This window comes from Tympanuchus pallidicinctus, unplaced genomic scaffold, assembly GCF_026119805.1.
Source record: "Tympanuchus pallidicinctus isolate F22 unplaced genomic scaffold, pur_lepc_1.0 scaffold16, whole genome shotgun sequence".
Lineage (NCBI taxonomy): Eukaryota > Metazoa > Chordata > Aves > Galliformes > Phasianidae > Tympanuchus > Tympanuchus pallidicinctus.
In genome coordinates, this window is record NW_026294679.1 from 4,358,896 (window position 1) to 4,381,306 (window position 22,411).

At 42.5% G+C, this 22,411-nt stretch overlaps 2 protein-coding genes across 10 annotated transcripts in view; both read left to right on the forward strand.

Moving 5' to 3' along the window:
- Positions 1-2,388: 2,388 nt before the first annotated feature.
- NSMCE4A (NSE4 homolog A, SMC5-SMC6 complex component) lies at positions 2,389-11,217 on the forward strand. Its single transcript, XM_052677130.1, has 11 exons — positions 2,389-2,920; positions 4,750-4,830; positions 5,386-5,516; positions 7,088-7,239; positions 7,518-7,617; positions 7,950-8,040; positions 8,670-8,764; positions 9,240-9,288; positions 9,951-10,042; positions 10,589-10,677; positions 11,130-11,217. The coding sequence occupies exons 1-10, from the start codon at positions 2,605-2,607 to the stop codon at positions 10,667-10,669; spliced, it is 1,188 nt and encodes a 395-aa protein (XP_052533090.1). The 5' UTR covers positions 2,389-2,604; the 3' UTR covers positions 10,670-10,677; positions 11,130-11,217.
- A 61-nt stretch (positions 11,218-11,278) lies between these two features.
- Positions 11,279-22,411, forward strand: part of ATE1 (arginyltransferase 1) — a 69,678-nt gene continuing 58,545 nt past the window's right edge. For 3 of the 9 annotated variants that reach the window (XM_052677109.1, XM_052677110.1, XM_052677112.1), the window contains exons 1-6: positions 11,553-11,761; positions 12,375-12,438; positions 13,253-13,315; positions 13,972-14,075; positions 14,822-15,094; positions 21,617-21,849. In XM_052677109.1, coding sequence (XP_052533069.1) covers positions 11,659-11,761; positions 12,375-12,438; positions 13,253-13,315; positions 13,972-14,075; positions 14,822-15,094; positions 21,617-21,849 — 840 coding nt within the window. In that variant the 5' untranslated portion in view covers positions 11,553-11,658. Of the gene's footprint in view, positions 11,407-11,549; positions 11,762-12,374; positions 12,439-12,758; positions 12,802-13,252; positions 13,316-13,971; positions 14,076-14,821; positions 15,095-21,616; positions 21,850-22,411 lie in introns of those variants that run through there. The other 6 variants (XM_052677111.1, XM_052677117.1, XM_052677116.1 and 3 more) reach the window with 4 other exon arrangements.

The window sequence follows — 22,411 nt, forward strand, 5'->3', positions numbered from 1 at the left end:
TAAGTAGAACATATCTTCTGTTCCATCATTCCTCTGAAAGATCCTCCCTTGGAATATATTATTTCAGACAGGAAAAAGTTGTTCCTTTCTTCATAGATTAAGTTACATGCCTTTAACTACACGTAATAAAAACAGAATGAATTCAGTGCAATGTGTGAAGAAATGACTGAATTGTTAGCATAAAGCCAATCACAGAAGCACTTAGGTTTAACAACACTGTTTGCATAGTGTTGGCAACATCTGAAAGGTGATAACTGCCAGAGGCTGCCGTAAGGAAAAGGGAATTCCTATGGATTTTCTGAAGGAGAGAAATTACTGCCATATCAGAAGTTCAGTGTCCAAATAACTGCATACAGTTATGCACAATATTGTGGCCACAACTCCACAGAGCACTAACTGCCTTTTCATCGTTGTTGTTGCAAAAACACGTTCTGCATTTGACTTTAATTCCTTTGTTTTTCCATTAGAAATGCATTGGCCGGACCACCAAGGCAGCAGCAGTCTGGCTATTCTCCACTCTGATGCATCATTGATGTATGTATATATTTCTTGATCCTGCTTTCAAAGCTCTGTTTTGTACTTTTTAAATAAATTACTCTTTGAGTATAATGAGAAAGTGGAAGGCATTGGGCGTTTTAGTCTGTGCCAAGCAGGACTCTCACATGTTAATGGAGCAACATTGTGTCAGTCCTTCACTTAATGAAACATTCCAAATCAATGAAGGGTTCCCGATGCCAAAAAAGGTTTCATCCTGTCTGCTTTCTTCCCCTGACATCACAGCAGATTGAGTCCCACATGTTTTGCAGAGTTCTATTAATAATTGTTCCTCTGAAAATACCTTCTTGCACTGGCACCACGTACGCTGTGATCTGATGGGCTGTAACCTAACCCACTGTGCTGGAAGGATATCTGGTGCCACATTGTTACCTCCCATAGCATGATTTGTGAACATGGAAAGAAAAGCTCCTGCAAGAACCTTGTGTATAAATGTACAATGTATAACTGTGCATTTCTACATTAATACAATTCTTTTTATTATTATTATTTTTTTAAGATAGCCACACTCATTTAATGAAAGTCCACTCACCTGTATTTGCTTGCAGAGCTGGCAGTTGAATGGCAAGTATCTCAGACACTGCATTTCTCATGTTTTCAATTAGTCTAGCACCCGTTATGTTTATTATCTTTATTTCAGGAATAATTACCGCTGTGTATCTGGTTTTATGTTGCAATTTTGTTAGATAATAATAGCTTGCTTTCTCTCTTCATCCTGAACAGCAGCACTTATTTTGGAGCATTCAAGGGAAATGGAAGAAAGTTGATGCTTTACAGCCATATGCAACATTGCTAGGCATGACTGCTGTCTCAATGTAAGATGTGTCTTTTTCCATTAAAGCAAGCAGACTGCAGACCTTGACCTAGCCAAGACACACAGTTAACACCACTGGTAATTAAGTTCTCAGCACCATAAGAAATAGCATCATCTCTCTTTATTTGATGTCAGTAGGGACTGCTTTGAGCTGCTTCCTGAGATACAGCATCTCTCTGAGCTTCTGTGTGTTGTGAGTTATACAAAACACGTGCTGCTAAGAATGAGAATTCAGTTGGAGACTGCAGCTGAGTTCCACTTGCCGGATAACCAGTGCTGGCACAGTGGCTCTGTGGCACTCTGTGTCATGAGACAACACACTGAGCTCGTGCTGCCTGATGCTTCCACCCCTGAAACCCTGTCCTTTGGAAATGCTGTATCTTTATGCTCAGTGCTCACACATTTGCTTCCTCCAGGTGAGCCAGCAGGAGGAATGTAGCAGTAAATGCTGAAAGTCTTTCATACTGCACAGTATTCTTGTTAGAAACAAGTTGTTATGCTGCACAATGCTTGCCAGGCTCTCATTATGCTTTTTAGTGCTGAATTTTTAACGTGTTGCCTTTTTCAGAACGCTTTGCCATGGTATGGCATGTCTGAGACAAAGAGCAATCTGTGTAACCGATGAATAAAAGGCTCTGCGAGAAAGGTCAGCCATGGATTCCAAGAAAGCAAGCATCATCTGAAGCACAAGACTGATGTTTGTCTGAGGCTGGATAAATGCATTTCCTCTGCAATGCCCTGAGCCTGGCAGGCCGCACTGAGCCGCGCACCGCTTCACCTTTCACAACTTTCAGTCCTGAACAAAGCGGTCGCCCTAAGAAGCTTCGGATCGGCATCGCGACAGCAAGAGGTGAGCAGCCTTATTAACGCAAGAGGCGACCACCTTTATTAAGGCAGGAGGTGCGCGGGCTGCTGGACTGCGGCGCATCTGCGCCCTCTCCCGGTTCACCCGTTGTAGCGGATGATGACACGCGCTGCGCGCGGCATTCACCGGAAATAACCGCTGCGGGCGGTTTGATCAGCGAACGGGCTCAGGCCGGCTTCGAGCTCCGTCCCGCCGAGGGACAGAAGCGCGGTGGGCGGCAGGGAAGCGCAGCGCAGCCCCGGCCCCAACCCCGCAGCTCCCGGCCGTGCCAACTCAGGGCAGGCGCCGCCCCGCCGTTGCGCCGGGCGAGAGCGGTTCAGCCCCGCCCGCTTCTCCTACGGCGGCCGCGCGGGCCCGAGCCCCGGCAGCGATGGCCGAGTCGGATGCAAGCGGCGATTCCTTCTCCCCGCGGAGTTCCGGCTCTGCCCGCGGCCGCCTCTCGCTGCCGTCCGCCTCTCGCAACGGCTCCGTGTCGCAGCGCAGGCGGCGGCGGCTCGCGGCGAGCCTCGGCCGCCCGCCCGCCTCCGAGAAAGGAGACGAGGAGGATGAAGAGGAGGACGAGGACGACGGAGAGGAGCCGGAGAGCGAGAGGCCGCGGCCGCCGGGGAGCTCCGAAGGCGGCGGCGATGAGCGCAGCAGGAGGATGATCCGCAACCAGTACCGAGAGCTCATCTGCAGCGTGCAGCGTGAGGCGGGGCCGGGGGATGTGAGCCGTGAGCCAGGCCGGCAGGTGCTTCCGCCCCTCTGCTCCGTGCTGGAACGGCTCACCTGGAGCGCTGCGTCCGGATGGGCTGCGCTCAGTGCGGGAGGGACGCGGAGCTGTTGGAGCGCAGTGCAGAGCAGGGGCACAGAAGTGAGCAGAGGGGTGGAACCCCTGCCTGCGAGGACAGGCTGAGCTGGGGCTGTGCGGAAGGTCACAGCAACGCCAGGAAACCCTACGGGCTTGGGGGGGGAGTGGCTGGAGAGCTGCCTGACGGAAAGGGACCTTGGTGTGCTGATGGACAGTACTGAGTATGAGCCCAGGAGGCTGAGAAGGCCAATGGCATCCTGGCTTGGATCGGGAATGCTGTGGTGAGCAGGACTAGGGAAGTAATCGGCACTGGTGAGGCCTCACCTCGAGTGCTGTGTTCAGTTTTGGGCACCTCAGTACAGAAAGGACATGGAGGTGCTGGAGCAGGTCCAAAGTTGGGCAACAAGGCTGGTGAAGGGCTTGGAGAATATGGCCTATGGGGAGAGACAGGAGGGACTGGGGCTGTTCAGTTTGGGGAAAAGGAGGCTGAGGGGAGACCTTACTGCTGTCTTCCAGTATCTGAAAGGTGCCTACAGTGAGAGTGGGGTTGGTCTCTTCTCGCTGGTGACAGGATGAGGGGAAATGGCTTCAAGCTGCACCAGGGTAAGTTTAGGTTGGATATCAGGAAAAGCTTCTTTACAGGAAGGGTTGTTAAGCACTGGAATGGGCTGCACAGGGAGGTGGTTGAGTCACCATCCCTGGATGTGTTTAAAAACCATTTGGATGTGGTGCTCAGTGATTTAGCAGAGGGTTGTTAAAGTTAGGGTAGCATGGTTAGGTCACGGTTACACTCAATGATCTTTAAGATCTTTTCTAACCTGAGCGATTCCATGATTTAGATTCCTGGATATAATGAAGAAGATATTTATGATAAGGGTGCTGAGGCACTGTATGGGGTGCCCAGGGACGTGGTGGTGTTTGAGCCTTGCAGACAGCCAGAATGAGGGGATGGGGCAGTGAGCACCTGATGGGGCTGTGGGTGTCCCTGTGCACTGCAGAGGGTTGGACCAGATGGCCTTTAAGGTGCCCTGCCAGCTGAAGTGATTCTATGAGCAGCTCTCCAGATAATTGCCTGTGTTTCTGCTTCCTCCACAGAGGTTTGCACTGTGTTGCTTTTCTCAGTGAGGCATTACAGCTGTGGTTTAGTAAGCAGTGCCAAACTTAGCGAGGTCTAGTGCTTATTGCTTCCTGCAGGCTGAATGTGTAGAGCTGTTATAAAAATACAGCATGGTTTATGGATGGGTCAGTCTGTGCTTAAGAAAAAACAACGGTGCTGTCTATGCCAGTGCACTAAAAGAATGGCAGTAACTAAGAACTGCACATCTGAAAGCCTTGTTAAATCATGTGTATACCTCAAATATAATTAAGTGTGTTTGACCTGATGACATTCAGAAATCACCAAGCATGTATCTTTTTGCCTTTGTTTTTTTATCCCTTTGTTTCCTGAAGTCCTTAGTTGAAATGGATGAGGTGAGCAACACAGAGACCCCAGCAGTATTTAGTGGCTGCTTTGGCACAGATATGGGCGTTTAGCTGCAGCTAAGAGGAACCTGGGATCTATCAATTTTGAGCTTTGCAGTAAAACTCGTGGGATGTGTGTAATTAACACAACTTCAGTAAGATGTGATGTGTGAACAGGACAGTTTTGATTAAGGTGTGTGTATGTATGTATTGATAGTTCCATATTTACATAATTTAGGATTTCATTTGTGTCCTTTCCTCCAGAAAATCGTGAGGATATGCTGAGTTCCAAAAGCAACAGGCTGACGGAAGCTTTGGAGGAAGCCAATCAACTGTTCACTGGAGGTAACAAATTCTGTAGTCCTTGTCAGGACTTGTCAGAGGTGGTGGATTAACAGCCAAATGTGAGGAGACGATACTTTAATAAACAAAGAAGAGCAAATGAATGAAGCTGACATCCAAGTACTTTATCAGAAATATTAAAACATTAAGCTAAAGAGGAATTGTTTGGATAAGGTGTTATGAGAAGAAAATCTAATTACAGTAATGTTTGTTTGTGCTTAGAAATGCTTTGTGCTTTATCTTGACTATGTAGGATAGAAGTAGTACTCAAAAGATGTAACTGTAGATGGGTTTGTTTCACTTGGAGGGGAAAAAAACCTCAAATGTTGAATGAAATGCATTTTTCATTGTTACAAGGTGACTCTGTGATTGCCCTTGTTCAGCCATCCTCTCCTTTTCCCTTTTCTAATGGAAATGGAAGTATTATGTAAGTAATTGTGTTAGAGGTCATTGCAGTAAAATGGTTTACAAAGCTCCACGCTGAGGATCCCCTTTATGCTGAATTTGGTTTTTGACAACTGTGTATTGCTAACACGCAGTCTTTTTCTTCTGTAACAGTTTCCCGTGCACGAGAAGCTGCATTGGATGCCCAATTTCTTGTCTTGGCATCAAATCTAGGAAAGGAGAAAGCCAATGAGTTGCGCTCAGAGATCACAACGTTTGATTCACTAACATTTGCAGAAGATTTGGTAAGTTCCAGACTTAGGCTTTGCCCTATTTTTTTTCTTTTTATAGACTCATAAAAGAAAAGTCTGAGATTGTCAGTCCCAGTTCTGATGGGACATAACTGTTTTCCTCTGAATTTCCTTGATTAATGTTCTGGTTAGTTTTGCTAATTGCTTTAAACAGTGGGTTCAGCATTTCCAATTTGTGTAAGTGAGAATCTTAACTCTCAAATGTAGGCATTTTCCTCTTGCCATTGTTGTACTGCTGCTGCTTTGTCATAGTTTAATAGTACATGCTTTTAGGGTTGTCTTAAATGCTTTCTTTGACAGACAGCATTCTCTTGGTTCACACTAAGCAGTTTCTTTATCTAGTCTGCTGCTTTATGTATTTTTGAATGGAATTCTCAAGGTTCCACGTGTATTATTCAGATGTTTTTAGAGATGTCAGTTTATCTGTTTTTTTGCAGTGGCCAGATGGAAGAGTGGCTTTACGATACCACTGAAGCAGACTCTTTCCCCCTCCTCCCCCCAGTTTTCAATTCTTTATTAAAGCTGATTCCTGGGGAAGGATTGGGGGATGTAAGGTTGGGCCAAATAAGCTGTTGTATGATATTTGAAATGATAGGCTTCCTGGATCTATGTGGTGGTCAAAAATTGAGAGCTAGTGCAAAATGCATTCCTGCTCCATACGTAATTTAAAGACTGTTAACGACTGGTTTTATTTACCCATAGTTTTTCATTGCATTACTGATGCTGTGTAGTGATTACTGAAAACAAAAATACTATGTGTAAGTGGAGATGTACCATGTTAGCTCCTTACAGAAATCAGTGAGTCTTTTATCAATGCAGCTATTGAAACAGTGGGGCTCACAATCACTATTAGCTGAAAGCTTATGGGGAGTTGCTGCTGCAACCAGTAGGGTTATGGCAGGAGTCAACTCATGTTCTTGATTTCATTGACTGGATAAGCACTGCGCTCTATTTTTGTTCCACTGATAATTAGAGGGCAGAAACTCATGTGACCTTTGTCTAGGAGTGGTGATAATCTAAGCAATGAAAAACATAAGAGACTGTGTGTATTCTGCAGTGTCTGCGGTCATTTGTAATGTAAGAAAGAGAAGTTTGTTGAAGGGGGAAAAATACAATTCTTTGGGTCTAGTGAAGTGTCTGGAAATGCTAGATTGATTCGTATTTGAAGCTTAAGATCTCTTGAAATGAGATTTAAATTTTGGTTCCGTTTTCTTACAATCCACCCCATGGTTTTTCCATACAGTGGTTTAGACAACTACAGCTCATTCATTTCTATATGAAATTGATTCACTGCAAAACACTGATTCTGGATTTTGTCATCTAAAGTAGATGAAAATGTCTGATGTTAAATCCTCTGTTTAGATACAGCATGACTTGCCTGTGTAAGTTACGAGTCTGTGCTTTTTTTGTATTGATTGAGCCATCAGGAAAATCAAATTTCTTTTGCTATACTGTGACATTAAATAGAAATCTAGTAGGACAGACACCAGTACAGTTTTTCACCATTGGTCTGCTAGTCTTTCTTGATGAGAATTCTCACTGCAGTTTTCTTTTGCCTTTTGAAGCTGACATTCATGGGTATAAATCGCACAGAAACGGAGGGAAACGATAGCGATTCTGAGAACACGTCAGGTGGCTACTTACCTAGCAGTGCCTGGTATAAGCTGGGAGAAGAAGCAGAAAAGTACTTCAGGAGAGCACCTTCTTTTCATTACATGTAAGTTTATTGCAGCACAAGCTAACAGCCCTAAGTGGTTTTAATTCTGATTAATTACCTTTAATGCCCTGGACTTGAGTTGAGTTTAATCTCAAGTCAGCCCTTAAATGAGGTCTAAGAGAGGTGCAGCCAGGCTCCACTCCTGGTCACAAAGTAGAATTGCCTTCACCTGTGCTCCCAGGGCTGACCAGGTCCTTTCCCCAGGTGCTCAATCAGTGGTTCAGGCTGTGATTCAGCAATTCTCATACACATATATATGTTCTTTTTATTCTGCTTAGGTTGGGGTCTTTCAAGTCTGAACCTCCCATGCCCAGGCAACGGATTGAGAGGCAGAGAAAGGCTCCAGGAGGGGAAGGAAAGCGGGCAATGCCTGCTCAGGTTTGTGCACTGCTGTCTTTGTTAATGACTTGTTATAACAGAATAATTTCAAACGACGTAGAAATCTTGTTGTTATTGTTTTGTAGCTCTTACCTGTATAGCACTAAAAGATTCAGACTTTACTATTATGCCTCCTAATTTGTTTTGTGTAGACTACAGCACTTCATTAACTGAGTGGAATGAAGTAGGATTTATGGACTGTTTGTCTATTTTCATTTTTCCCTGCTAGTTTCTAGCTTTTGTCAAACATTCACTTCCAAGAATAGTCTTTCAAAAATATGTTACATAATGAGTTCCTAAAAGGTCAGTTTCGTATTCTTGTCTTATAACAGTTAAAAAAAATGGAGGAGTCTCATCAGGAAGCTACAGCGAAAGAAGTGGAGAGGATCTTGAGGTTGTTACAGACTCATTTCAGAAATGATCGTAAGTATGGCTCAGTTCAGCTTTTACAGCATCAGTTTGAGACTGAGTGCTCTTATCTTCCACAGTTAAGAGCTGTTAAACTACAGAGGCAAAACGAGGTGGAGTTGATGTGTAGAAATGTTTATTCTGAAGGTTGTGTACTGACTGTGTATTCTTTATGAAATCTGGTTGGTTGAGGCTTCATTTTAGTCAAAGAAAGGTTGAGATGAAAGGGACCTGGAGAGGTCATCTGGTCCAAGCCTTGCTGATGTAAAGCCACCTGGAGCTGGTGCCCAGGACCACATCCAGCTCTTGAAGCAGGTTCCACAACCTGTTTGATGGCAAAGTCAGTTTAATCTATGTCTTTGTTTTTAAGAGGTAAATCAAATAGTGGTGTATCTACAAAGTGTTCTGTACACACGTGTGTGTATACGTGGGCCAAAAGGTAGAATGAAATATTCTCTGGAAGCTTTTTTTCTGCATGTGTGCAGTTGTGAAGTCAGCATTATAGCTAAGTCACTGTAAGCACTGACTTAATTTTTAGAGTGAGTAGTGCTGTTAACTTGTTTGTGTATTAGTTCTGCAGGTATCACCTGTTTGTTTGTTTTTTATTGTTGTTGTTTTTAACTGAACCATTTTGACATTGCCAGCTCGTACTCCTATTTTCTTCTTTGATCTTGTGGTTGATCCAAACTCCTTTGCACGCACTGTGGAAAACATCTTCCATGTGTCCTTCATAGTAAGGGTAAGGCAAGACAAGTTCTTGATATCTTACTTGAGATGCTGGAATTACATGGAAATCTTGATTTCTTGTTTTTGTTTTATGTGATATTGAAATAGTAGGATTTAAATATTAGAATTCCTGATTAGGTTTCCACAAACACTCTGATATTTTGGAAATGGAATAAAAAAGAAAATAGACTATTTTTGTACTGATATTTCTTGCTATTACAGCAAGTTTCACAATGGTTAAATGTTTGCTATTAATCTTTTCAAAAAGGAGTTCAAGCATACGTGTGTTAGTATTGAAGAATTATTACATGTCAATATTTACTGCACTTACTGCATTCTCCTTTGTAAGCACAGTAATTAAATATATTCCTATTTCTTGCTAATTAGGATTATTAATGTATGTTTATGATGATGTAATGTTGTAGTAGTGACTACTTATATGTATCACTGCATTATAACATCTGAAATCTTCAATCCTTTGTCTTTAGGATGGTTTAGCAAGATTAAAGCTGGATGATGATAAATTGCCAGTAATAGGTATGTAAATCTAACTTTAAAAAACTGTTTTTATTGTCATAACATTGAAGAGTAGCTGTATCTTAATGTGTTCACAAAGCTTTACAGATGTGTAGCTGAAAGAGCAGAAATTAGGGGGTAAGCAGTGAATGTAACTGAAGGCACAAAGAGATTTATAAGACTAATTGAAAAGTTTGAGACTTTTAAATGTAGAAATATGGAAAACCTGTTATGGTGACTTGCACAAATTACTAGTAATAAAAAGTTATTCTGTTACCTCCAAAGTGATATTTTGCTTGATAAGTATGTGTGTACTGCTATGTTTGGAGGAAAATACTTGTTTTCCTTTGTTTATCCAAGACAAGAAGCGCTGCAGCTTTAAAACAGTTGGAAAGGAAATGGTACGAATGGGGTCTCCAGTTCTCATTCTCACAGGGTATCGATGGGATTAAGACTTGGTGAGATTTGACTAAAAACACCCAGACCCTTCTGGGAATCTGGAGGAAGTTAGTTTCTAAATGTTAAAGAGGTAAGACTAGAGAAATTTCCTTAGGCAGCATGTAGTACAGGCTACTGTAAGAGAGGAATTTAGTAGAGTACATGTTAGTGATATTGATGTTTGTGAAGCTTTTGTGTTCCTGAAGGCCACTGTAAAGATAATGAAAATCCAATATTTTGAACAGAGCCTGTACAGAACGTTGAAGAAAAAAATGATGACTACAGTGCTCGAGCACGGAACCAAGTTGTCATCTCCCTGAGCCATGAAGAATGGAGGGTATAATACTCGATAACTTTGATTCATTTATTTTCCCTGAAGTTTAAGAATACCTGAGAGCTGTGTTCTTACGTACTCAAATGAGGATGAATGTTCATATATGATTATTACTATTATTGTTTCAAATATTACTGCATTTAATTTCATGGATTCAAGAACAACCACAAATCTGATGAATGTTTTTAACCCCAAGAAAATGGAGAAGTGGATGGCAGTTCCATCTTTAACCCATGAAGTCCTGCCAGTTTAAGTGCTTTTGACTTTAATGGCTTGTTTTTACTACTTTCTGAGGACTACATAATCACATAATCTGTTATTTCCCCTTATATATGATATTTGCTCCTAGTGGGGAAGTACGGTTTTCCTCACTGTTCTGTTTTTTTATAAAAAGTTTCTTAGATAAAATTTTCTCCTCAGTATGTTCAGAACAGGCATTCAAAATAGTGCTTTAATATGAGAAACTTCATTTACACCTGTTGATAACTGCAGTTGTATTTAAATAATTCAGCCCTGTAACTTACATACTTTTCTGTCACTTCTAATTAGGAAATTGTAGAAACATATGAAATAACAGAACCAATGATCAGCCCTCCTGATAGCATTGAAGATGAAATGGAGACAGCTTAATTGTTCAGGTAAGGACCCAAAGGGTGGATACTTAGACCCAAAAGATACAGTGCTGAGGTCTTTTTGCATGTGAGAAATTGCAGGGAAATGAGATGTATGTAGAAGCACTACAAGCTGGGTAATTGAGTGACATCATGGCTTTTTACATTCTTGATCTTTTCCTGGGTCGTATAATTTCTATATGGTAATTAACTGACAAGCTCATAGGTGATGGAAGTTCAATTGTGGAATGTTACATTGAATTACATTCCTGAAATGTTATGCTGTGAAGAATCACTGCAGTTCCTGTAGTGTTTCTTCTAACATGCCGACAGCTGAGCTGGTTAAGAGTAGTCTGAGATAGGGCTTAACCTGTCTGGTTCCCTCCCACATCGTTTAAACAATAGCACTGAATTACTGTATTATCTCTGTGGTAAGTTCTATATCTTAATTAATACTTTCTTCTTTTTTCCCCCTCTAGGTGCCTTAAAGAAAGATACTTACAAATGTATTCTTCAATTAAGATTTTATCTGTATATATTGTAATATTAAATTTATTTTTATTCAAACATCGGGGTACTTTAAGCTGATTGCGGTGATAAAACGCGCTCAGGGACTGGCGGTAGCGCTGAGGCGGGCGGGGCGGCGCTCCGGGCGGGGCCGGGCCGCCATGCGCCGCGCCGTGGTGGAGTACCGCGGCTGGAAGGAGGGCTACCGCTGCGGCTACTGCGCGTCGGCGCAGGGGAAAGTCTCCGCCGGTGAGCGGGGGGAAGCGGGACGGGGCCGGTGCCGGGAGCCGCGCCGTTGTGGGAGCGCGGCCGCCCTCACTAAAGATGGAGGAGTTCGGCGGTCTGCGTGGGGAAGCGCGGTGAAGATGGCGGAGTTGCTCCTTCCGGCGGGCTCCGCCCGCGCAGTGCCCGCAGCAAAGATGGCGGCGGCGGCCGCTTCCGGCCGGCGCGGAGCGCGGTGTGAGGCGGCGGGCGGCGGGGAGCTGCTCTGAGCCGGGGAACATGGCGGCGGCCGGCAGCTCGCCGACGATCGTCGAGTACTTCGGGGGAGAGGACGGGTACCGCTGCGGCTACTGCAAGAACGAGAGCGGCAACCTCTCCCACGGTGCGGGCCGGGTGGGCGGGGAGCGAGCCGGGCTCTGAGGGGGCCGCTTTGAGGGAGGGCCGTCTCTGCGGCTCCGTGCTCTTCCTGGGGCACGAGTGCCCCGACAGGGCCGCGTCCAGCTCTTACACGCTGGTAGTAATGCTCGGCTTCAGTAATGCTCGGCTCCTGACCCAAATGTGACCTAAGCGTGTCAGGAGGTGCTGTTTGGTTGCTGCCTGCCGAAGTTACAGGTTGTTGTGCTCTTTGAGTAACTGAGGTGAGCCTGCTTGCTTAGGCATGGCTGTGCTTAAGACGGCTAAAACCTCGTGTTTGGCAGGTGATTTCCTTAGAGAAAGGCAGCTTGTCTTCACGGCGAGGCTGGCAGCTTAAAGCGTGTATGTTTGGGCAGCCCAGGGCGAGCCCAGTCCCAGCCCCGGGGGAAGAAATGGGAGGAGAGGAAAACTTGTTGCTGTCCTTTAATCACTGATGAGATTCACATGTAGCCATGTCCTTGAGAGACATCTGTTGGTGTCCTGTTAGCTGTGTAGTTTTATGTAACTTCTGCAGAACTTGTTACATCTTGTGTTGAAATGTAGTTGTTGTTGCCAATCGAGCGTGTTACTGTTTCCTTCAGGTATGTGGGCACATTCAATGACGGTTCAAGATTACCAGGACCTCATAGATAGGGGATGGCGAAGGTAAATATAAAATGATACCGAAACATCACCAGCTTAAATTCATTCTCCTTTTGCTCTCCTTTTCTAATAGAATCCCTTGACCACAGAAAATGCTTCTTTTCCTAAGGTCTGTTTTTAGGGGTATGTGGGTAGGTATTTTGTTGTCATTACTGGAGCTTATGCTTGCAGAATAAGGAGCAGAAATGAAAGAGTATGTGTGCAAGAGGAGTGTAGTGGAAATGCGAAGTCACAGCTTGAAGCAGTGATTGAACACCTACTTGGTGGAAGGCAGGTTCCACCCCCCTCCCAGACCTCATTTAAGGGCTGGCAGCGGAGGTGAGGGGATCTTGCTGGAGAACCCTGCCTAACAGAGGTTTTCCAAGAGTAAGCAGTCTCCTTTGTTTCTGTGTCTGTGGGTGCTGTGTTTGAGCATATCCTCGTTTGCTGCAGCCTGGGACTTGGCTACTTTGCTTACTGTTGCTCCGCTTTCCATTCTGTGACAGTGTTACAGGCAGTTCTCGTCAGCTGCTTGCACTTCTTGGGAATAAGTGAGGATGTTCAGGGGGGAATGTGCTGGAGAATCTAGGGTATTATTCTGATACACAGAAAGCACTCTAGATGCAACATGCTTTTTTTAGTTGTGCTCTCTGGTGAACTTTCATTAATGAAAATTTATTTATTCTGGATGGGTAATATGCTGATATAATGGCAGGAAGCTGTGGACCTTCCTCTTCAGCTTTTGATACTATTTCTTAGATTTTGTTGTTACTTAAATGTTAGTTAACGTTAATATTGTAAGATAAATGATGATGAAAACAGTATTTATTATTTTTAGAAGTGGAAAATACGTCTACAAACCTATCATGAATCAAACATGTTGTCCTCAATACACAATAAGGTAAGAGAGTTGGCGTATGGTACCGTAAGTGGTTTGACCATTTAAAGTATGTGCAACCATTATGTTTATTGGCTTAAACACACAGGACTTAAATTCACCTACTTTTCATTATACCAAGTATATTCCATTGAGTTTGTGCACAGGCACATTGGTAACTCTGTGATGTTGTCATTGGCTTTGTAATGTTTTCCTGAATGCAGTCTGTACCCTTCCCTTTTGTTTTGCATTGCAGTCCAAGGCAAGAGTTCAGTGACTGCTGTTTTGTTTGGTTGTGCAGGTGAACCAGAATGCCTGTCTCTCCAAAACTGCTTTAGTAGCCCAAATGAGAGAGGCTGTCAATTGAATAGGTATAAATGATTCTAGGTATGCTTTTCTGCCACTAGTGTTTAGATTCAGTGTTGTGTCTATAGATAACTAAGTTTCTAGTGTATTGTCCTCCTAGGGAGAACTTTTCTTTCTGTAGTGCTTCAGGTCACAGTGGTATACTTTTGTGATTATTGAATGTGTGTGTATTGCTATAATAATGATATAATGGAGAACAGGAGAACATAATATGATCAAATCAAGACTGTTGATAAACTATTTGGCCACTTATTACTTCATAAATTTCCTTGTATTTTGAGGAAATATATGAAGCAGTCATAACTCTTTTGAAGGTGCCAGGCACTGCGTTTTCAGACCTCCAAATCTCACAAGAAAGTTCTGAAGAAAATGCTGAAGTTCATTTCTAAAGGAGATGTTTCAAAAGCAGTGAGTGAAGGTAAGAAACTCCTAGATTTGAAAAAAGCAAGACGGATGTTTGAAATGAGGATCAAGTTGCTGACTGACTGATTGAATGGCATCAGTGTGATTTGTTGTTTTTCTGCATGCAGTCCCCTTTGTAAAGGCCTGACTAGGTTATGCCTTTACAGTATTTTGAATCAGGGGCACAATGCAGTGCAGAGAACAAATTGTGGCAGCTGCCTTGCTCTACTGGAGGATATTCCATTGCTTTTTGCATGTACCAGTGTATTTCCAGTTTTACATCTAGACACAAGTTTGCTTTGTAGCTGATGCTGTAGAGAATCAGGCTGTTATTAGCTATCATAAAAGTGATAATTGGGAGATGACCAAGCAGGGCAGTGAAAAGGAAGCAGAAACAGGAAGAAGTGTTTTTCCTCCAAGTGACTGAGAGGTGACACTTTGCTTATCCAACACCAGAACCAGCTACTTTAATTGTGGTGGAACCTGTCGTGTCAGTTCTGAGACCTAATTTCCCTCTTCTGACAGGACTTGTAGTGTGAAATTAGTGGAGACCACCCAATTTTATTGGGAAAAAATGAATCTCTTATTTGTAAGATGATGCTAGTAAGATGGCAAAAAAGCTTTCTGTTTTTGGACTATTCCAGATCTGTTGGAAAACAGTTGCAAAATTGGAAAGAAGTTGATCTCGATGTTAATGGTGCAGGGTGTGAGTTGTGGTTACACAGCAGTAAGTCAACTCATGCAATTTGTAATTGTTTACAGAAGAGCCTATGGATTCCCATGTAGAGGATGCAGTCTCATGTGGTTTTGTACACAGAAGTGAATCTCATGTCAGCGAGGCTGAACTGACTCCCTTAAATGAGGATCACACAGACAGAGTGGAGAAGGAAGATGAGGACAAAGGAGAAACAAAAGAAGAGGTGAATGTGAAGAAGGCAGAGTTGGCTTCTCTTCAGATACGTGGAGATAAAGATGCAGCAGTCCCTGGAGAACCATCATCTTCTACTAAAATTGTTCATGCACCACCAAAGCCAGGTAGTTACGTTTCTGGTAGTAATTGGAACATGTTTGCATTACTTGTGGGTTTTTAAAATCCTTCTTTTTTTTTTTTTTTTATCTTGCCTAGTAATTCAGGAAATTGTTGTTTCTTGTTCTGTATACCCTTGCCCATCTGTGAAATTATAACATGTGTATTGATAGATGTTGCATGTTGCTTGTTTTTGTAGTTTTTCCTGGAAGTTGCACTGATTTCCATCATGCTCAGCTTTCCAGTATAGTTACTGAAAATACCTATATACAACTGACAGTTCTGATGTTTGAAAGCTGTGTAGATTGTAGTTATGTGTCAAGGTGATTGAATGTCATCAGACATCAGGATCTATTTCCAGTTTGGAATACTTTTCTTGTGCAGAAAGACATACAATCCAGCTTTCTCTTTCTTCTACGGGGATGCTGTTACTCAGACTTAAGTACCTTGAGGTGTGTTTGTGCTGCAAGAGTGCCAGCTGCGGGGTCAGGTTAAGGCTTAACATTATTTCCTTGTGCAGCAGTGGGAAACCAGTTGGAGATCTAATAAGAGTAAGTATTGTTTCTACACTTCTTTGTATCTGTAGGCTGTCTTGTTATGCAAAGTGTACACCCCATGATTATACTCCACTAATAACTGGCTTAAGGCTGCATAATGTTTTCATAGCCTGTTTGCTGCAGACCTGACTGGCAGTAGAAATACACCCAGTCTAATGATGTGTGCTTTAAGGAAACTACATAGCTTTCCTGGTTGGGGGGGGGAGGGAAGTACAGATATTGTTCTTCTGTTTCCTAGTTGAGATTTTTCATCACTTTGGGAGCTTGCCTTGTTCTAGATTTTTTGATAACTGACTTAAAAAAGCAATGTCATAAGCAGATATGAAACTGTAAAATTGTAATAATTTCTACCTTTTTCTTACTGTGAGGTTAAAATTACATTTCTGTGAGGAAGTATGGTAAGTGTGTGTACTAAGTAAGGTAACCTTGAACCCTGATCATCTTAACAGTTGACACCAAATGTCACAGCTGGTATACTGTGTGCCGTGGCCTTGTCTGTTGCACTTGCAGAGAAGTCCTTGAGGGTCATTGGATAAAAAGAAAATGCAGGGAAGTTGTATGGCAACTGTTGAGTCGTGGCCTGAACCACTGATTGAGCAGCTGGGGAAAGGACCTGGTCAGCCCTGGGAGCACAGATGAGGGCAATTCAGTTATGTGACCAGAAGGGCTGGAGCCTGGCTGTACCTCTCTGAAACCCCATTCTTACACTACCACTGGGGAAGGATCTCTGGTTGGAGATCCCTCTTTGTGTGGAGTCTTTCCTGCAAGCCTAGATCTTCAAGGATGGGTGAGCACCTTTTACTTTTCCTTTGAAATACCATCTTCTCTGCACTGGTCCCTCTGCTGTTACACTCCTGTATTGCCCTTCCCCTGCATTAACCTTTCTGACTGTGACAGAAGTTTTGCTGCTGGGGCATTCATGCAGAGTGCTGTGGATTGCCACTCTTACAGCTTCTTATGTGCCTGTTCTTGTGGGATGTGGTAAGAGGTAGGTGGGTTATTGTCAGCATAAGTCATCTGAGTAACAGCCTGAGCACGAGAAGGAAGTGGCTGCATCTTATAAATGCTTTGTGGGCCAAGGGTTGCAGGTGAGGCAGCCTCATCTTGCAGGTAATGTTTTCAGTGTTGCACAGTATCCAAAATGATTCAGAGACATTGAGGGTATTTTCTGGATTGCAGTTGTATGTGGAGTAACAAGCATGGTTGAAAATGGTTGAAATCCTGGTGAGAACTGGATGCTTTGTGGTTTCTGCATACATTGGGCCATCATACTAATTCCTAATTTTCACCTATTATATTGAGCTGGTGTTTAATGAGAGCATCACAGTACTTCTGTTTTCAAAAGACTTTGCCTCTTCCTGTGGGTTGGTTACTTTCAAGGCTGACACTTCAAAAGAATGCGAACCATCACTCATAGCAACAGCATCAGGTTTTCAGCAGCAGTTTTGCACCTGAACGAAAAGGAAAGCTTGGTCAGAAAACCAGCAGTGCAACACAGAACTAATGCAAGTTCCTAAGAAGCTTGCCTGGGATCTTCAAGGTTTTATTTTAGTTTGATCACGTGGCTGTGCTGTGCAAATTTCCAAGCTCCTCTTGTTTTTAAAATAATCAGTTTTGAGTCATGTAAACTTCATTTTGGAAACAAACTATGTAGGAATGGACAGCAGGTGGCAGTCTTAGGTAAGGAGAACTGATTTGGAGAAGGCTGAGAAACAGTCTTCAGTTATGTTAATAACACCGAGTAACTTTAAACACTGCCAATGCAGGTAAGGGGTGTTTGAAACGTTGTTTTCACAGAGTGTTTCAGAAAAGGAGGGTTAATCTTATAGAGGAGAAATATTCATTAAAAAGCAATAAGAAATTCATCAGAAGCTTTTTTTGTTTCAAGTAGGTGGTGTCCCAGGTCAAATTTAGTTCAAAATTTTCCAGATAGAGAGATGTTTAGTTTTCATCTTGGAAAATGTAGATTTATTCTGTAATAAGATTGTTTAATTGCATTTTTATTCTTTTATAAACAGCTCATTGTCCTATAGGAAAAAATGGGCTGTTTCTGCACAGTTTCAGATGGGAAATGTTTGCTTATGTCTGCATGCACATCCATTGTTTTAAAAAGTTTTTCTAGCTAACTTATAGCTTATAGAAGATATGAGATGAGAAACAGAGCCCAAGGCAGATGAAGTGCTGTAACATTCTTCAGATTTATCATGAGTATTTTAAATAAACTCATCCACTGACTTGTTTATCCCTGGTCAGATCACGTAACATCTGTAATGGTCTCAGGATATTTGTCCTTTTCTGGTGAATATTTTTGTCTGAATGAGACAAATATCCAAAGACTGTAGGTGAGAGGTAAGGATGCTCGGGTGCAATCTGCTTGTTCATCTGTAGGAAGTCCGAGGGGTGCAGAAGTGGTATTAGCTTTATTTCTGAAATGCTCTCAGCACTTCAGCTTTCATGGAGCCCACGTGGAACAACTGGACTGGGTGAGCCCTGAGGACTTGTGCCAGCATTGTAGTTATAAACTGTTTTCAAGAGTTTTCCATAGCTCACATAGAGAAAGTCTTTAAATGGGAACCAGAAACATTGGTAAAAATGTAACCTGTAGGTTGCAGAAAGTAACCTGTAGGTTGCAGAAAGTGCTTACATGTAGGGGTCCTGTTGTTTTTTATAGTTTAGGTGTTATCCTTTGTTGTTCTGTTTTTATATGTCTATATCCAAAACAGAATCTTGGTGTTGTGCACTTGAGACAGTGGCACTGTGGAAGTCTTAGGGATCCTGTAAATTCTGAGCAGTTCTCGCTGCACTTTTGGTAATGGTAGCTCTATATTTTGAGATGAACATCCCTTTCCTAAGTCTCCATGTGGCATATACAAATCATAGAATGGCCTGGGTTGAAAAGGACCACAGCGATTGTTGGAAATATCCAAGGCAGAATTTATTCGCGATTGCAATGGCGGCATCCCGCAAGCAGGAGCGCCTACGGGCACAACATGACAGCCTTTAGACCCTGTTTTCACCCCCTTGCTTCCCCCTCTCCCCTGTTTCCCCAATGGCTGGGTACTCCAGGTTCACAATCTTATCAGAAGGTTGACGTTTTCTATTTACTTGTTAATTTTTTTGTTAGTCAGCAGTAATTCTGTTGTTACCAAGCTGTCTCATTGTTCTCCTTGATGTATTGATATGGTTATTTTCTTTAAAGTCATCGTTAGACAAAGAGCACTGGGGGATGATGTCAGGCCTTCCCAGTGTCTCTTCAGGCTCTTCCTTGGGCAGGCCATGGCTTGTTCTCTGGTTTGCTCTCGTGCAGGATATTCTTGCAGTGTGTATGACAAAATATATATCTATATACCTCTGTGCAGAGTGTGCGTTCCCTGGAAGGTTCGTCTAGAAGATAAGTGATGTAAACTTATCAGAGATCTTCCCCTAGTTAAGTAGAAGGACTCCCAAAAAGAACTATGATAGCGGAGATCATGAAATGAAAATAATATTATACAATTCTAATGCAGAAACAACACTTGATTCCCCCAGTGCTCATCCAGTTCCAACCCCTGCTGTGTGCAGGTCACCAACCAGCAGCCCAGGCTGCCCAGAGCCACATCCAGCCTGGCCTTGAATGCCTCCAGGGATGGGGCATCCACAGCCTCCTTGGGCAACCTGTTCCAGTGCCTCACCACCCTCTGGCTGAAAAACTTCCTCCTAAGATTCAACCTAAACCTCACCTGTTTCAGTTCAAAACCATTCCCTCTTGTTCTATCACTATCCACCCTTGTAAACAGCCATTCACCCTCCTGTTTATACACTCCCTTCAAGTACTGGAAGGCCACAAGGAGGTCTTGCTGGAGCCTTCTCTTCTCCAAGATGAATCACGATTCTCCATGGGCTGAACTGTTGGCTTGATGCAACCAAATGCAGTGTGCTTTGTCCTAGAAAGCAGTTAGCAAGATGTTAACAAATAATTTTCATTGTCTTAGGAGTAAAATCTGCTTCCCTTAGTCCAGTTGCTATTTCTTCTATCATGTTCTCATAAAACTGTCATCTCTGGTTTCTAACTTAAGTTGTACCTCTAACTAGAGCTTGTGCTTGGGGTTTAAATAAAATAATTAATGTACATTTTGGAAAAAGACAGGTGACCATTGTTTTCTTTTACAATGAAGATGGTTAAATGCACCAGGAAAAACAAAACTGATGAAGTAGTGCTTTATCCTTCAAATAAAATACTGCTTTTCAGTATATTAGTATGAACCAAAACAGGTATACCCAGAGTAAGTGAAGCCATTGCATCCTGTATGGTATGTGCATTAGGAAGAATAGTTTACAGCTTTACTGATGCTTGAAAGTTGGTTCCAGTAGGAAGTATTTTGACAACTTCTGTGGTGTATTGGTAGCAACAGACGAAGCTGTGACTCTGAAGGCTGCAGTTCTATGCAGATGAAGTGAACCTAAGCACATTGTGAGCCTTTCACCAGTGCTTTTACCATTTCCAGTCTGCAGAAGGATGCAACTTCTTGCCCTTGTCCATGGGGAAGGTTTGAAGCAGGTAGAGGACAAAAGGAAGATGTCATTTTTGGCCACAAAGTTATTGGTGATAAGGAAGGAAATCTCTAACCATATTTTCCTAGGCCTCCAGGAAGAAATGATTTCCACATAGTTTGCAGCCCTCCTGCAGAGTGAAGTGGGATAAGGCATAGCTAAGTCTGCATTTGGATTATTCCTCATTTCTCATAAATATTAGCTGAGTTGGAAACACGTTGTCTTAATGCTTCAAATGAAAGCACCTCGCCATTCTGGGTACATTCCCACTAAATCTTTCAGGAGTTGCCAGTGTGTCCTTTGCAAATATATGGATTTCAGGAGCAAGCTAATAGCATAAAATACTGCTTCAGCAGTTTGTCATAATATTTGTTACAGTTTTTGTTCTGTGCAAGATATATGATTCTGTGCTTCCCTCTGTGGGCCTAGTTTGTTCCATTATTCCTCTCCTGAAATCGTTAGTGTTATGGATTATTTTTGGCCTCCAGCTCATTTACCACTGTATGTAAAATAAATAAAAACGGAACGAGAGTCAATTTTATAAGAATTAACTGGATTAACTGCCTGCTAATTCAATTGTGAGTGCAGCTTTCCCTCTGCATGGAACTTTGTACAGCAGCTGCAAGTATCAGGCAGGTATTCCCTGGAAATTCATGAATTCTTCCACCACTGTTTCCAGCAATGCAGCAGCTTCATACAGCTTTAACACAGCTTCTGGAATGAAGTATGATAGTCACTCCTCTGTGCTTCCTGGAGTGGCTGATAACAGGGTGTGAAGGTGAAAGAACTGAGTGTTAGGGGGAAAAAATCTTGTTTTTGTAAACTTGTAGAAATCTGGATTTATGCGTTTAAAATCAGTATCAATTAAAATCATGAGATGTGGGGAAATAATTGCAGGTTAGGAATGGGTTATTTATTTGGTGACTGTCCTTTCAGCACATTTTGTGGTTAGAATGGACCACGGGCATCTTTTTCTCCTTGATTTAAGTGGAGTATTAATTTTATAGTGCTTGTGTTTTTAATGCAGTAGAATAATTCTTTATGAATTTGACAGTGAGGTTTTGTGGTTGTGGGTTTGGTTTTGTGCTTTTTCCTTTCAGTATTTCAAGCTGATCCTGATGCTGTTTGGATACGAGGCAGCATAATATTGTGTGCTAAACAGGAGCTTTTTGTTGTTCTATGCAAGGGATTAAGGACAAATTTGAGAGGAATTCTACTTGTTAAACATATTCCTGACTCTGGATTAGAAAGCTGCAGAGGAAAAAATCATTGTAACTTCCCTTGACGCAGGGGATTATCACTAGTTGTGTAATGTGGAGGACTGTGTTATGTTCAGAGTGTGGTCTGCAATTACTGGTAGTTCTAACCATTTCTTTTCAGCCTTGAGTGAGGGCTGCTTGTTGCTTGCACAATGGTGTTAATTCTTTGCTTGTTTCCTTACAGGCAAAGGGGCTGATCTGAGCAAGCCACCATGTCGAAAAGCAAAGGACATACGGAAAGAAAGAAAACTGCAGAAACTCCTTCGGAACCAGAGGTGCACCCTTGAAGGCTCTCCACTTCAAGCAGAACATCAAGCTTTACTCTTGCAAAACTCAAAGTCTACAGCAAACCAACCAAAAAGCATTGAAGACTTCATTTTTGTTCCTTTACCCGATGATGCACCGCACAAATTGGAGGTAATGGCTCATTCACTGCTGTTGAAGGCAAATTTGGAACTTGACAAATGCTTGGGTGTTTAGTTTCTGTGGCTTTGTTAACTGGCTGTAGTTTAAATCTTAGAATTTACATGGTGATATTTTTGGTACAGCTGAGTGTTACCACAAGGGGGTAATCTTGCACTTGCAGTCAGTTGTAGAAGAGAGCAGTACAGGGAACAAAACACTTGTAAATTGATTTCATACTGAGTGACCTGAAAATGAAAGACTTTGAATTAACTGAGTGTTGAACGATGAGAGACATTCAATATTTAGTTTTGCAGCATATAAACAGTTAAATTATCTATGCTACTGAATCTTGGCTAGAAAGCAGAAACTGTTGATAAAACTGAACAGATGAGAAGATAGCTCTTATTTATAAATGTCTGTGCCATGTGTTGATGTCTTTAGAAACTGTAAAAGTTATGGTCGAAACCAGCATAATATATTGGTTGCAATTAAATCTATTTTTACTATAAAAGTAGTTACCTGGAAGGCTTTTGGACATGCTGACACTGGTTAATTGTAAACATGCTTTTTTCTC